Source organism: Apodemus sylvaticus, chromosome 9 (genome assembly GCF_947179515.1).
Source record: "Apodemus sylvaticus chromosome 9, mApoSyl1.1, whole genome shotgun sequence".
Taxonomy (NCBI): domain Eukaryota; kingdom Metazoa; phylum Chordata; class Mammalia; order Rodentia; family Muridae; genus Apodemus; species Apodemus sylvaticus.
Window position 1 is genome coordinate 59,449,534 of NC_067480.1, and position 15,705 is coordinate 59,465,238.

Sequence of the window (15,705 nt, forward strand, 5' to 3'; positions counted from 1 at the left end):
ATCATTTACCGAGAGGTTTTAAAACCTGTTACTATAGCCTTTAATCCAAATTTGTGAGATAATTCCTTTGACATTAAGTTCTGCAAAAGTATGGGATCAAAGTAAAAATGTGATAATTAGGATTTATTAGTTGAAAAAGTTAAAGGTCTTTCCTGTTTATTAATAAATATTATGAAAAAATAACCTGGCTTTATTTAGTTTAATTTTAATTCTTTCTGTAGCACTGAGGATTGAATCCAAGACCTTGCACTTGCTAGGCAAGTGCTTTGCCACTGGGCTACAGCCCCAGTCCCAGTGATTTGATCTTATTATAATTATGAGGAGTATACATGGCTTTTAGGGAAGAACTTGGAAATGAAATAGGCAGCTTTAAAATTTTCATTGTTTTTCTTTGCATATATAAATTGTGTGATTAATAAATACATCTCTACTTCATCAGGAAATCCTGAGATGGTCAGTTTTCTTTGCCCCCAAGCTTATTATAGTGTTTGGCATAATGGTATTTGGAACCACTGAGTGATTGTTTATTATAGAAATCATTTCTTATAGAAATGATTGAAAGAGGTAAGCATTTCTAGTCAGAACAATTGTATTTTTCAGAAATGATGGAACTACAGTAACTCATTTGTTGTTCTCACTGCTAAATAAAAACAGAGACCTGTTGGTTTTATTTGTGTCATCTTATTTAACTTTTGATACATGTATGGTCATATTTGCAGTCCCACTCCTTAATCTTAAATTATAAACAACATTTAAAGAATCCAAGATGCTGATTTGTGTGTATGATGGTAGTCTTTTGGCATATATTTCTGGGTAGTTTAAGAAGACTCCAAGTAACATGAGCTTTTGTGCTTGGTTCATAGGGTACCATGACAATCACATTGTAATTCGGTGGTTCTGGGCTGCAGTAGAACGATTCAACAATGAACAACGACTAAGGTTGTTACAGGTAAGATGCCATTAGGTCATCAGTCTTTAACACAAAAATATATTGTTGGAAGGGTGTATACTTTTTAGTAATTGCTAGATATTTTTCATAAATACAAACCTCCATACCCTTTTGACTGTGTACTTTGTGTACTCTAACACCAACCAAGTCAAAGCATTTCCTGAGGCCTATTGTCAAGTGCCAATGCAAGTTTGAGAAACCCTGGGTTGGCATATGCCCTCAGGACAGGTGGGTCCTTGTAGTGATAGCCTGTGGCCCTCTGCAGTCAGCATCCTTAGCAGAAAAAAGAGATACTGTTCAATACTGAAAGAACCCTGTTTGTTGATATAGTCCTCTCCTTTTGTTTGACTTTCCAAACTTTGTAGAGCAATGACATTTTGGAGAAGTCAGTGTGTTTTGTGACATTCATAAAAACTGTCCAGGGCAATGATAAGGCTCCACTAAAGCACGAGATGTGAGGAAGCCTCTTGGTCATACTAAGGCAGGGTCTTACAGTTAGACTGGAACTTAGTGCTTTTGGATTATGGATATGGAACTCAGATTTATAGCCCACAAAATTCCAAAACTTAAGCCAAATTGATAATGGGATTATATAAGTAGGTTTCGTTTAATTAATAGACTCGTTTCGTTTATCTGCCATGGGAAGTGTGCCTGGTTTCACATCCAAGCAGGCCAGCGGCTCAGAATGTTTTACATCCCGTTTCCCTGCGGCTCAGAATGTTCTACATCCTATTTCCCTTTATAATTCACTGTTCTTCACTGGGTGGCTAAGTGATCATCAGAATCTCTTTAGTTGTCCTATGCTGATGACATGTTGGCTTCTGAAATTCCCTACTTGTTCCTCTTCCTTGGGACTGTGTCATAGCAATAATGATGTACCTTTCCTGGATAAGGTCTCTGACTTCACTTTCCCCTTCTGTTTCTGTGGCTGATAGTTTGTGACAGGCACATCTAGCATTCCCTATGAAGGATTTGCTTCTCTTCGAGGGAGTAATGGTCCAAGAAGATTCTGTGTGGAGAAATGGGGAAAAATCACCGCTCTTCCCAGGTAAAAGAGAGTACTCTTTACTCCCAACACATGCAGGAAAACCTCAGCTTAATATCCATTTTAGGTTATTCTTATTTATATGAATGAATATATGGGTATATGGATCAATCACTTATGTGACGACTGGAAAAGAGAAAACTTTGAGAGATGATATTCTCTCCAATCATCCTCTTTAACAAAGTGGGGAGAAACAAAATATCTTGCTTGGTTGTGTGTTAAACACATGCATCTGTATGTCAAAGTACAAAGCACAGTGAAGGCTGAAAACTTACTAGCTTTAGTTAGGTAACATCTGTCATCAAACTTGTGGCTTGACTCTAGAAGGCAATAGTAGTTAGCATTTCTATTGCTGGGATGAAGCACCATGACAACACCTATACTTTAAGTTTGGTTTGTTGGATATACAATTTCTTAGGTCATTTATATCAAGAGAAGTTTTTCTCTCTCCTTCAACTATGCCAGATAGTTTTGTTAGGTTTTATTAATTTAAGTTGGCCATCATGTGTTTTAGGACTTGGAACACAGTGCTTCTGGCTTTCAAAGCCTCTGTTTATACCACCAATAGACATGCTAACATGAGTGGAGGCTACAACCCTAGACAAAGAACCATAGGCAACCAAGGCATGCTGAGACTGAGACGCTGTCTCCCCTAAGGATGAGCACCTCGATTGGTCATCCGACACCAATGGTCAGCCACGAACGCACACATCCAAATAACATTATATAGACTGAGCAAATTGTATTAGTGTTTTTACAAACATACACACACATAGTTTGGGCTGGGGGAATGCTAAGGGGGAAATGAAGTGATTATATTATAATCTCAAAAAAAAAAAAAAAAACCTTGAAAATTGAAAACAAAACCAAACACTGTGGCCAAAAAGCAAATTGGGGAAGAAAGGATTCATTTCATCTTACAACCTATCATCCAAGGGAATCCTGAGAAGGAGCTCAAGTCAGGAATCAATGCAGAGGCCATGGGAGGTGCTACTTATGGGCTTACTCCCCATTGCTTCTTCAGCAACCAATCCAGGTGTGGCCCCAACTACAGTCATCTGGGCACTCCCATATCAATCATCAATCAATAAAATGTACTATAGGCTTGCCCACAGGCAATGCGTTCAGGGCATTTCCTCAATTGACCTCATCAAGGGTTCTGTATTGAGTTGACACACCTGAGCCAGCACAAAGCTCTGATGTTAAATCACTGTTGAAAAGGAGTAGCATATGGTAGCTGTTGAGTAGGATTCAGTCTTGTGGATGTGTTGCGTACCTCTGTAGTAGTTAGTATCTGTTGTCATTCCATTTGAGTCCTCTCTGTATCAGACTCTCAACAATATCATACATTTTGTTGGGGTGGAAAACTATTGTGTTACTGTTACTGACAATAAATACACAAAGCTGGCAGGTAGGGCTTGTGAAGAAAAGAGTTAAATGGAGGCAACTCAGGGGCTTGCCTGAGCCCCTCACCTACCTGTGCACATCACAGGATATGAATAGTAATTCTACAACATCTTTAATGGTCTTACCAGGACATTTAATGTACTAATTTTTACTTCTGCTTGGGTAGTGAGATTTTTTTCCTCTCCTTTTAGTGCATATTTGTATCTTTAAAAAAAAGATTTATGCCCGGCAGTGGTGGTGCACACCTTTAATCCCAGCACTCTGGGAGGCAGAGGCAGGCAGATTTCTGAGTTCGAGGCCAGCCTGGTCTACAGAGTGAGGTCCAGGACAGCCAGGGCTATACAGAGAAACCCTGTCTCAAAAAAACCAAATCCAAAAAACAAAAAAAAGATTTATGCCGGGCAGTGGTGGTGCATGCATTTAATCCCAGCACTTGGGAGACAGAAGCAGGCGGATTTCTGAGTTCGAGGCCAGCCTGGTCTACAGAGTGAGTTCCAGGACAGCCAGGACTATACAGAGAAACCCTGTTTTGAAAAAAAACCAAAAAAAAAAAAAAAAAAAAAAAAGATTTATACTAGCTTAATAAGGTTTTCCACTCTTTCGAGAAACTTAAGAACATAAAAGAAGCAGGAAAATTCAGATTAACTGTGTCACATTTCTATCAAATCTATTTTGGTGAAGCCACTAAAGGTTATGGAATCGGCTGCAGTAATGATAGGTATAGCTGCTGCTCACAGTTGAAGCTTCTGGAATCTTCCAGAACCCTGCCGGGTGGAGAAGCATAGTTGGGTACAACCCCTGTCCTCTTCTGACTTGTGTTGAAGATTCCTGAAGATACTTTTTCACCGGCTTTGCGTTTGCAGCTGGCTGTTGGCTGCGGTGTGTGTCACCTCATCTGCACTTAGGCAGTGTCGTGTTGAAGCAGAAGTCCTGGATTTCAGGTCCACTTTGTCACGATCAAACTCTAGGATCTCCAGAACTACTGCTTTGTGAATTTCAGGGTTCAGCTGCCTTATCTATAGACAATTGGTGGGGTCGTGTGTTAGGTTTGGTTGATGTTAGGAATCTGTCTAAGCTCTACCACACAGTCACCTGGAAATAGCCAGGTAGGCCTGGTCTATGATAAAGAGGGCTGCTCGGCCCCTCCTCTCTCTCTCTCTTAACTCTCTTACATCTTTTCTCTCACTCTCAGCTTCTCTCTTGCCTCCTCTTGGGCTCTCCTCCCTTCTCCCTCCCTGCACTTGGTCATGGCCGGCCTCTGCTTCTCTACTCTCTCCTGCTCTCTGCCTTTCTCTGCCTCACTACCCTCTTAACTCCCCTCCCCATGCCCTGAATAAACTCTATTCTATGCTATACTGGTGTGTGTCTGGTCCCTCTGGAGAAGGGATGCCTCGGCAAGGGCCCCGATGAGGCACCCCTTCCTCCACACCACTGTAGAACATATTCTCTTAACCTCCTTCTCTTTTTATGATTACAACAGTTGAGTGAGTGGTGCACTATACAGTTGCTGAAGAGGCTTGAGGCTTGTCTGGCATCTCTATGTCCTCTGGCAGTTCCAGAAAGTTCTCAGGCTGACTCATTGTGAATGGAGCTGTTCGTCAGAGTCATTGCAAACACACAGTTGGGTAACAGCTCTTCGTGTACGGTGCCTGCTCCTACCCTTATCATAATGCAGCACAAATAAAGGTGTTATTATCCATCTCCATAGAACAGAAATAACAATGCCAGGCTCAGAGAGTATTTCTCACACTTGAATGAGATAATGTATTTGAAAGTCCTTAGGGAATGTATGCTTTCTTGTTTCCATTTAATCCTTTAATCCTTAACCTCTGTAGCTTCTGTACTACTGGGATGAAGTCTCTCTCTCTCTCTCTCTCTCTCTCTCTCTCTCACACACACACACACACACACACACACACACCACACACCTCGTTTAGACAAAAACATAAGAAAAATCACTTCAGGACATAACAGTATAAGTTTTATCAGAAGCAATTTTTTTCACTGATAACCTGGTCATTGCATTTTATGAGATTTAACGTATCACTTGAGTGTAAAACGATCTGTGAAGTTGGTTCAGACCTAAAGACATTATTTTATATTGCTGAGCCTAGTATTCAGAAGATCAAAACATACACACTAAAGCCACTTCTCCCCGCCCCCCCCTCAACCAGCTCCACTCCACCCTGCTGTTTCCTGGTTTCACAGAGCTAGGGGGCTGGTAGGTCTCAAGCCAGTCAGCTCCAGTATATTCTTTTGCTTCTTAGTGACCCTGTGTCTATTATTTAAGTACTATACAAATATACCAGATAGAACCGATGTCCTCCTTACTAAAAATAAATTTATTTTTTTGAAACTCCTCTCTCACAAGTATAGCATCATCTTCCCATGAGAAGCTTTAACCTGCAGAGTTGGAAGGGTGTGAAGGGTGACAGCTGTCATTGCAAGCCAGAGTGATGACAGAGAGGCTCTTGGTCTTGGTCTTGGACGGATAATTCAGTCTTTCAGCCTTCCAAGCAAGCAAGCATGACTTGTGCTCTTTGATTCTTTACTCTCATTCTGTGGTAGCCTTGGGTAGCTCCGATCAAATGTTTCCTGAGAAATGTATTAAAGTACATATAGTAGTCTCTGAAGCCAGAACAAGCGGTGTCCATGACTTTCCCCCTCCTGTAGTAATAAAGTAACCAGTGATTTAGCTGATAGAGACTTGAGACTTACTCAGTGGTGTTTCCATGGAGACCAGCAGCCTGAACAGATTACTGCACTTCCTTTGCTTTGTGGCTGCTGGTTGGGCTAGCTCCACATTTGCATTTCTGTAGAAGACTTCCTACCCCCTGGAGCTCCGATGGGTTTTATGAGTAAAGAGTAAACTCACTTTGTGGCATTTCCTCTAAAAAAGACCTCTCCCATGCCAGTCTGCAAGCACAGAGCAGTGCTCTCGCCTAAGTTCCTCTGAGGTTTCTGCCAGTGGATTGAAAAAGGAGAGTGAGAGGGCATCGGGAACTGCAACCACTGGGGAAGGGTGGGCTTTGACCAAAGAGAAAATGTTAATTTAGGAAGTTAGTTGTGTCATGAGATTGGAAAGAATGAAATGTCAACCCAGAAGTTAGGAAAGTAAATGTAAGAACTCACTATGAAATAGACAGCTCGAGGAAAGGATTTTATACAACAGGATGGGACTACTATTTTGTGACTTTTGAGCCCAGGTTGACCTAGAATTTGTAATCTCCTGCCTTAGCCTTACTCTCAAGGGTGCTGGTGTCTGAGGCACACACTGCCACACCCAATGGAACTGACCTAGAAATATATAGTAGGTTTTTTTCTCTCTCTCTCTTTAGTGAGAATCTTTTCCTCACTGTAAAATTATACTTTTTATTTGTGTTATAAAATGAAAACGTTTTGCAAACATGCCAAGGAAAACATTTAAAATTTAAAATACTTTAAATGTATATAAAGTATGTATATGTCTATATATATATTATATACACATTTCATTCATGTGTATATATATATATATATCAGTCAAAAGTCCAGCAGTGAGGTAAGTTAAATGTGTATAAAGTATATATATGTGTGTGTGTGTGTGTGTAGGTTTGTGTGTGTGTGTGTGTGTGTGTGTGTGTAGGTTTGTGTGTGTGTGTGTGTGTGTGTGTGTGTGTGTGTGTATGTGTGTAGGTTTGTGTATGTGTGTGTGTGTGTGTATGCAGATTTGAAGACAAAAACTGTGCTGCATAACCTGTCTGCAAGCTTTTTGCGTTTCACACCATTAATTATGAACCTCTTTCCATGTCTTTTATTGCTCTGCAATATCATCAATAATGCAACTTTTCCTCCTCCAGTAAAAGACAATTGCTTACCATCCAGGCCAGCTTTCAGCTAGTAAATAGAAAAGCAACAGAGGAGTCCTGAAATAAACTGGCTCTTTGCTCAATTAAAAAAGGGGGGGGGGGGGAACAAGGATGAGCCCTGGAAACACCCGTTGGCCTCACTTTTGTGGATCTGTCCAGAGGAGTCCAGCTGCTGGTGTCTGGGGAGGCTGTTAATGTGAGAGGGACTTGTGATGGGTTCTCATAGTTTAACCTCTAAAATAATATCCCTCTTCAACACCCCCTGCCCACCCACCCACCCACCCACTCAGTTCTATATAACAGAAATACTTAAAGGTTTTTACCTTATTCTTCCATTGAATCAATTTATGAGCTTATTAACACATGTAAATGTGATACATCTTTTGGATTGGTCTTTACTTTGGTAGGTAGGTAATTCATTATAAAAGTAGACTGTGAAGCCAAGCTGGGTGGTGTCTCCCTGTAATTCCAGAAAGCAGAGACAAGAGGATTGCATGTTCAAGACCAGCTTCAAAGTCCCTATCTTAAAATTGGGGGGGGGGGGAGTCTAAAAATGGACTCAGGGTATGAAAGGATTTGGAAAATGTTAATGAAGAGGTCTTCTTGCTCCCTGCAGCAGGAGGTGACATACTCCAAGCCAAGCTTACTAACAGGCCTTGAGAGCACTTTCATCAGTCACTCTGTAAGTTTATACTGTGGGGGGGCAACAGACAACACAGCTGTTAAAGAGTAAGCTATCCCTTTCCTTCGGCTTCAAGAACACAAACTAGGTTCATCTGCTATCGCCAGCTACTCCATGACACTCTCACCTCTCACCCGGATCCCTGCGGCCGGCGGCCGGCCAGACTCCTCCTGTTCGGCTCCATCCACCCTCACATTGACTCATCCCACGGGTTAAGGTCCTAGCTCTCCCTTACTTGCGTCCTTCAGTTGCTGAAATAAAATTCGGACTCCTTCCCAAGCACTCGGAGGTGGGAGCCTAACTCAGACCTCAGCCCACACCTGCCTCAGCCACTACCTCTTGGCTGTTCTTCAAACATCATGATCCAGTTCTGCTGGAAGACTGTGGACCTGCTGCCCAGGTCTTGCTTTCTGCTGGTCCACATCCCAGAGAATTCAGCTGAGATGTCACCCCATCAGAAGAGCCCACCTGACTTCTTCACTCAGGATTTCTATCAGCCATTCCGGACACCTTATTTCTGTCAGAGGACTTACCTAATTCACTCATGAAGTTTATTTCGAATACTTATAGCCCTCCCCCAACTCCACCCCATAATATAAGGAGACCAAGGACCTTGTTTGAATTTAATATGGCTTTGACCTTAGCAGAGAGCTGATCACCTGACACCCAAGGCATACTGTTTGTAGAAGGTTTTTAAACTTGACTTTCTATGCTCATCTCAAAAGCTGAGGACTGATGCTAGCATCCCCACTACAAAGTCTTAAAGTCTAAATGAGGCAATACACATTAATGAACAAATTAGGTGAAGGCTAACACAGCTGTCGGTAGTTGTAGGTGAAGAAGGAACTTGCTTGGAATGCATAGCTTGGTGCGTTTCTTCTGATGGTTATCTGCAGGACAGGAATTCCTGTTGCTGGAGCATTCCCCGCTGTACTCATAGATCAGGCATCTTCACTAAGGTGACCTCATGAGAAGACTTAGTGACACACAAATAGATCTCTGTGCAAATGGCCTTAAAACATAAGGAGAAAAGTGGCAGTCTTCACATGAACAACCAACCGGGATTTTGCCCACTAAATATTATGAAACAAGTAGTTGGGGTAATTAGCAGCCTCGATTTCCTTCCCTTTAGTTCATATTTATTGATCACCTGTGTGGTGATCAGGCGTATGCTACCATAGGTTACATAGATATTTGTGACCTAGTGTCAGCAAGTATTTATGTTCTAAAATTCCTAGTTCAAGAAGGTAATTAATAAGGATACTAGAGAAATTATTAACTTTTCAAAGAATTAAAAATATTAAATTATTGTAAGTTTTACCTTTATTTTTGCTAATAATGTTACCCAGGCTAAGAAAACTGGGCCTGGTACCTCTACTGAACCCCGCCACTCTGGGTCTTATCTTCTGTCCTTTATCTCTGTCCTCTGCCTTGTTCAATGGCACCTCTACTGTCTCCCTGCGCACCCAACCACTGTTCTCTTTCATCCATCAAATAACTGGAAAGGACTTTTGCATGGACAGCTTTGGCCATCCTCCATTTCTGGCCTTGTCAAGCCTCAGCCCTTGTCACTTGCATTTCTCTGGTTTCCTGATGACACAATGCTTTCTCTCCCAGGCTTCCAGACTGTCTGTTGGGAAACATCCTTCTTGTTGATCCAGAAAAGCCCTGCACACCTACAGATCCTTCTAACTTTGGCATGGGCAGCATCCTCTACAAAGCCTTCCCCAACTTGTAACTGAACAGACTTGTAACTCATTGCATGCTGAACCACATATAACCCACAAGAATCTTTTGGATTAATTAGACAAAGGTGCCTCAGTCCTCAGGAAAAATTACAGCCCAGATCTGGGACTAATAGTTTATCAAACATCCAAAGGCATGCTGGGTCTTATTAGAACTGCTGGCCCCAGGCAGATTCCCCAGTTCAGAGCACAGGCTGCCTGACCCTTAGGCTTTATTTGCTGTGCATGTGAATTCTTTCAGGACAGCCCAGACCTTTCTTCCTCATCTGCCTGAAGAGCTCAGTGCCTGGCATGCAGTATCTATTCAGTGAGCATTCGGTTGGCAAGTGAAGAAATAAGAAGGTGTCATACAGTGGAAGATTTAAATTTTAATCATCAAAGACACTTTGCATGGCAGACTTTTATGATGTGGGACCTTTAAGGTGGGAAATAGTACAGGTATTTTTCTATTAGTGAGATTCTGGAAGAGAATGGATTAGATTCTTCCCAGGTACCCACTGGTCTCCTGAATTGGGAACTTGAAAAGCCAGGACAGGATGGAGATGTGAGAACAGAACCCCTGGGGATACACCAAAGCAGACAAGAACTATCTCCTCCAGGCACAACAGCCCACAGGACTGTGAGCATGCCCTTTTCTCCAGATACCTGCAACTAAGTAAAATTTGGACTTGATAAGTCAGTTTTCGAACACACATTGCCAAAGAAAATTTGACATTGAGAAATGTTATGTCTCACGATCCATGAATATCTCTCCAGGGTGTTTTTGTTGTTGTCTTTTTTATTTGTTTGTTTTAGTTTTTGAGACAGGGTTTTTCTGTGTATTCCTGACTGTTCTGAAACTCGATCTGTAGACCAGGCTGACCTCAAACTCACAAAGAGATCCACCTACCTCTGCCTCCTAAGTGCTGGAATTAAAGGTATGTGCCACCGATGCCCCACCTCTAGGATGTTTAAGTACTAGTTTTGATTGACAAATTCCTGATGAAAAAGTGTAAATAGGAATAAGAAAACTGAGATGTGAAGGCTGAGACATCATTGCAAACAAAGAAGAGAGCGCTGGCACATTCTAATTCAGAAAAGGATTTATTTAATGCTAACACATTTTATTTTTATATCACACCTGTTACTTACTACAGGGTTTATGTTTTCTTTTCCTGTCTCTGTCGTCTCTCTATTTTAAAATCTTGATTTTAATTTCTTCTTAGTCTAGCATTTTGGGTGCTTGTACAAAAACAATTACTTTTGGGTGTAGAATAAGCGAATGAGCAAGTACATTCCCTCCAGGCAGAAAGCTGTTAATCAACGCAAGAGGCTTATAAAAACATAGCTGTGATGCTTACTGGGTTAGATAACTGACTAACTATATGAAATCCAAAAGAGGGCAAGCCTGTGGCCCCCTGTTTAATATCAGAAAAATCCAGAAAGTCATTAAGTCAGACCATAGATCGGGAGGTCTTGAAAAATCTTGGTATCTGTGCCAGCATGGCTTCCCAAGGATGGGTTCAGACTTGCTTTCCTTGAGTGGTTCTGGCTGCATAGACTGAAGTGAGGTAAACTCATTATGGCTTCAGGGTGGCTGGCTTTGGAAGATTTGAAGAAACATTCTCTTACTGAGACTGAAAAGCTGGGTGCACTTTTGCTGCCAATATCAACACAGTCTAGAGGCCCTCTTGGTATTTTCTGCTCACTTGTGTAGGGCACGGAATGGATGGGGGTGGGGTGTGAAAAGCCGTAGAGGTTTTTGTTTTGTTTGCTTGCTGCTCCCCCCCCTTCTCCCCCTCCCTTTTCTTCCCCTCCCCTCCCCCTCTCTTTCTTGTACTTGGCTCATTCAACAAGCTGATGGTAAATATTGGGCAATGTATTTAACCACACTTCCTCAATTTCCTTATTAGCAATGCTGGCTTGTTTGTATGCAGTTTGGAAAAATTTGCAAAGCACACAGAATGTCAGTGTGGATATCCAGTTTAGATATTGTATTTCTAATTGGCTTGATATCTCTCCGTGGTGGAGACCACCTACATCTGACTCATTTAGAGTGAATCTTAAAATGCAGCTCACCAGGATCCCGCACCCCTCACCACCACCACCACCATCTGAGTTAGAATCTCAAGGGACAAAACCCAAACTCTCTGTTGTGAATAACTCCTTGGGCAACTCTAAAGTACCCCAAAATGTCCCCACCATATATCTCTGTTCTCCAGTAAGCCTGAGATTCAGTGACAGTTCCGTCACTTAAAAATCCCCGGGTTTCTCCCAGGTTTCTTCTGTATTGTCCCAAACTTGACCATTGTTCCCAAGCTACTGCATACCGCCACTGAATAGTTCCTTAAAAATTCCCTCAAGCTTTTGCCCCTTCAATCCCTTTCCTCAGATGTATGTGACTATAGTGCAAAATACATGCAGAATGCTGGGGTTCCCAGCTCCCTGTCTCGGGTGGCATGGTCCTAACAGCCAGGGAACAATAAAGTCTCCCTGTTTTCACTGTTGATTGTTGGACTTCCTTGAGGAGACCCCAGGTTGAGGTACTGTTTTTTGGTGAGCCACTTACTTGGCTTTGAGCTTAGGAAAACCATTTACTCTTTCCCCTCTAGAATATAGTCTGTCTCTAGCCTCATGTAACATACTCCAGAAGATCTGTTTACTTAGATGTTAGCTTATGATAACTATACGTTATGCAACCAGATGTGATTTGAGAAGCAACAGTGGTTTTAGATTGTGGAGCAGTCATGGTGACTATGTCTCGTGACTGAGGAGAAACAAAAAATATTATTCCAAGATGAAGTGGTAGCTTATTTGGAAGGCTAAGATAGGAGGTTTACTTTGAGTTCAGGGGCCAGCCTGAACTACATTGTATATGCCAAGCTGCCCCCTCCCTGTGAGTGTGTGTGTGTGTGTGTGTGTGTGTGTGTGTGTGTGTGTGGTGAAAGAGACAGACAGACAGACAGAGACAGGCAGAGAAAGAGATCACACACACACCCCCACATACCCCCACACACACATACACACACCCCCCCACACATACACATACACACACACACATTGTTCAGTCCTTCCAGGTATGTTGAGAACTGTAGTGCACAGGCTTAGGGGAAATTCCTAGATAAGATATAATAGTACAGATACTACAGGAACTGAAAAAGACACGCAGACTCCCTGCTCTTCTGCCTTGCTTCAGCATTGGGCCTTGATTCATGATTGTATCATATTAAGCCATCATCACATTCTATACCTTTCCTTGTATGTTTGATGACCTATGACCTTAACACTTGTTACTAGTTTCTAGTTGCCGCAGAGCAAACCATGCAAACTTAGTGATTTAAAACAATGTCCACTTCTTGTCTCCCTATGTTCTTAGTGCAAGGGTCCAGACATAGCCTAGTGAAATTGTCTATTTAACTTAACAAGACTGATGTCAGATATCTCCTGGGGTTCCCTTTCCATCTGAAGCTTCAACCAGGGGAAGGGTGTGTTTTTAAGCTTCTTTAGGCTTAGGATGCATGGCAGCTTGCTTATTCCAATCCAGCCAGAGAACCCACACTTACTATGTAATATTGCAACAAATCAATATGAACCCTAGTGCTTCAGAAAGCAAATACATTTCATACCCATTAGGATGGCTATTGTAAAATTTTAAAGAAATATAAGTATGCTGGCTAGTTTTATGTCAACTAGACACAAGCTAAAGTCATCTGAAACCAGGGAACCTCAATTAAGATAATGCCTCTATAAGATGGGGCTGTAGGCAAGCCTGTAGGGTATTTTCTTGGTGATTGATAGGGAAGGGCTCAGCCCATTGTATATCGTGCTGTCTCTGGGCTGGTGGTCCTGGGTTCTATAAGAAAGCAGGCTAAGCAAGTCATGATAAGCAAGCCCGTAAGCAGCACCCCCTCAAGGCCTCTGCATCAGCTCCTGCCTCCAGGGTCCTGCCCTGTGTGAGTTCCTGTCCTGGCTTCCTCCAGTGATGAACAATGATACCGAAGTGCAAGTCAAGTAAAGCCCTTCATGCCCAAGTTGCTTTAGTCATGCAGTTTCATTTTAGCAACAGAAACCCTAACTAAGACAATAAATAAGATATAGAAAATGAGTGTTGGTGAAGAGCTCAAGCAATTAGAACTCCTGTGTGCTGCTGATATGAATGGAAAATATGAGACCATTATGGAAAACTGTGGTGGTTTCTTAAAACATTAAGTATACCATGTTTCCAGTAATTCTACTTCTGGATGGATCCCCTGGAGACTAAAAACAGTGATTTAAATAGATGTGTGTATGTGTCGGTGTTCACAGCAGCAGTATCTATAATAGCCACAGGTAGAAACACACTCATGTCCACCAAAAGATGAATTAATCAACAAATCATGGTATATATGCACGGTGGAATTCAGCTTTAAGAATGAAGGGAATTCTGAGCCATGGTTATAACGTGAACCTTATAAACATTACATAAACTGAAATAACCCAGACACAATGCACAAAAGATCTTAAGATTCCACTTAGTTAAAGTACACAGAAGTAGTGAAAATCATAGACAGCACAGTGAGTTCCAGGGGCACGGGGGAGGGGCAGGCGAGATCTGTTTCCTCTTTGATGGAGACAGTTTCAGAAGCCATATGTAAACGTGCTGGAGTTAGATGATAGTGCTGCGCATGCGCATCCATCCGTGAGTTTTAGTTCCTGTTCTTGCTGCTGTTCAAAAATGCCCTGGCAAAGCAGTTTAAGGGCGGGAGAGCTGACCTTGGCTCACAGTTCAAGGGGCATCTCTGTCATGGTGGCAAGAGCTTACGGTGCCTGCTCATACTGTGTCCACAGTCAGAACAGTGAGTACTAATGCTCAACTCACCGGTTCCTCTTCGCTCAGTCCAAGGCCGAGGACCTTAGAATGGCTTCTCCCCTAGCTAGTGTGGGCCTTTCTGCTTCAGTTCTCCCCATCTAGACAACCCCTCACAGACGCGCTCGCGCGGAGGCTGATCTACTCTGCGTAACCCGTCAGACATGCCTGAGGTTTATTGCCTAGACAAATCCTGATCCTTACAAGTTGAGGATCATGCATTTAATGCCACAAAACCGGGCATTTGAGAACAACTACAAGGATAAATTTTGCCACAATAAAAGCATTAAAAAGAAAAGGCGGGTAAACAATCATGAAACGGTGAAAGCTGAGAGTAAGTAGACAAAACAAGGAAAATTAAAAAAAAAATTAAAGTACCATATTTTAGACAAATGGGATAAGGAATCATCCCTGGCTGTCACAGAAAGCCCGACATATTATTCTATTCAAAGCGTACTTCTATATTTATCCCTCACCTTTCCCTGGAACAAAAACAAAACCATATATTTTGTATTTTCAGATTTTTTGCTTTTTTTTTTTTTTTTTTTTTTTAGAATTTCAGAGTAGATAGATTTTAAGTCATCTCTAGGACTCAGTAGTATGTTAGTAAAACTGCCTTGGGTTGCCATCTGGACTCCATTGTAAGGAGGATACCATAATTTGGTAAATGAAATTCTAGGATGTTTGTTTTTGGGTGGGGGGATTTTTGGGTTTTTTTTGTTTTTGTTTTTGTTTTGTTTTGTTTTGGGTTTTAGAGTTTGCTTTCAAAGATCGGTGAGGTGATTCCCACCAGTGTGTCTCGGAGTTTGAGGTGGGAAACCTGAGCTGAGAGACTCTTCAGTGTTAAAAGAGCCCCTTACGTTCCGTTTCTAAGAAGTCATGTGAGCACACACCTGCTTTGTTATCTCGTGATTATGTCATGTTCTCTGTGACCATTGTTATCTTCGGGCAATTTATTGAAGGCGATCAGGATAGAGTCCTCTTGATGACAAGGAAATGTCCCTAACAATGCACCTGTTATTACTTAGTCACACACCGTGTGCCAGCCATTCTGTGAAACGCATTTCTGATATTTCATTGAATCCCCACGTCCTTCTGAGATAAACTACCTTATTATATTAACTCTCGTTTACAGGTGAGAAACTTGGGTCTCAGAATTCTAATAAGAATTAGAACAGCTGGTGTGGTTGGTAGAAGTGGGGTT

At 41.9% G+C, this 15,705-nt stretch overlaps 1 protein-coding gene and 1 long non-coding RNA gene across 2 annotated transcripts in view; one reads left to right on the forward strand and one right to left on the reverse strand.

Moving 5' to 3' along the window:
- Hecw2 (HECT, C2 and WW domain containing E3 ubiquitin protein ligase 2) overlaps nucleotides 1-15,705 on the forward strand; it is a 243,026-nt gene that overhangs the window by 220,922 nt on the left and 6,399 nt on the right. Inside the window, exons 26-27 of the mRNA XM_052192901.1 lie at nucleotides 864-949; nucleotides 1,885-1,997. Coding sequence (XP_052048861.1) covers nucleotides 864-949; nucleotides 1,885-1,997 — 199 coding nt within the window. The remainder of the gene's footprint in view (nucleotides 1-863; nucleotides 950-1,884; nucleotides 1,998-15,705) is intronic.
- LOC127692506 (uncharacterized) overlaps nucleotides 5,708-15,705 on the reverse strand; it is a 35,498-nt gene continuing 25,500 nt past the window's right edge. Inside the window, exons 2-3 of the long non-coding RNA XR_007979478.1 lie at nucleotides 7,573-7,709; nucleotides 5,708-5,996 (exon numbers count right to left, since the gene is read on the reverse strand). This is a non-coding gene — a long non-coding RNA (uncharacterized LOC127692506). The remainder of the gene's footprint in view (nucleotides 5,997-7,572; nucleotides 7,710-15,705) is intronic.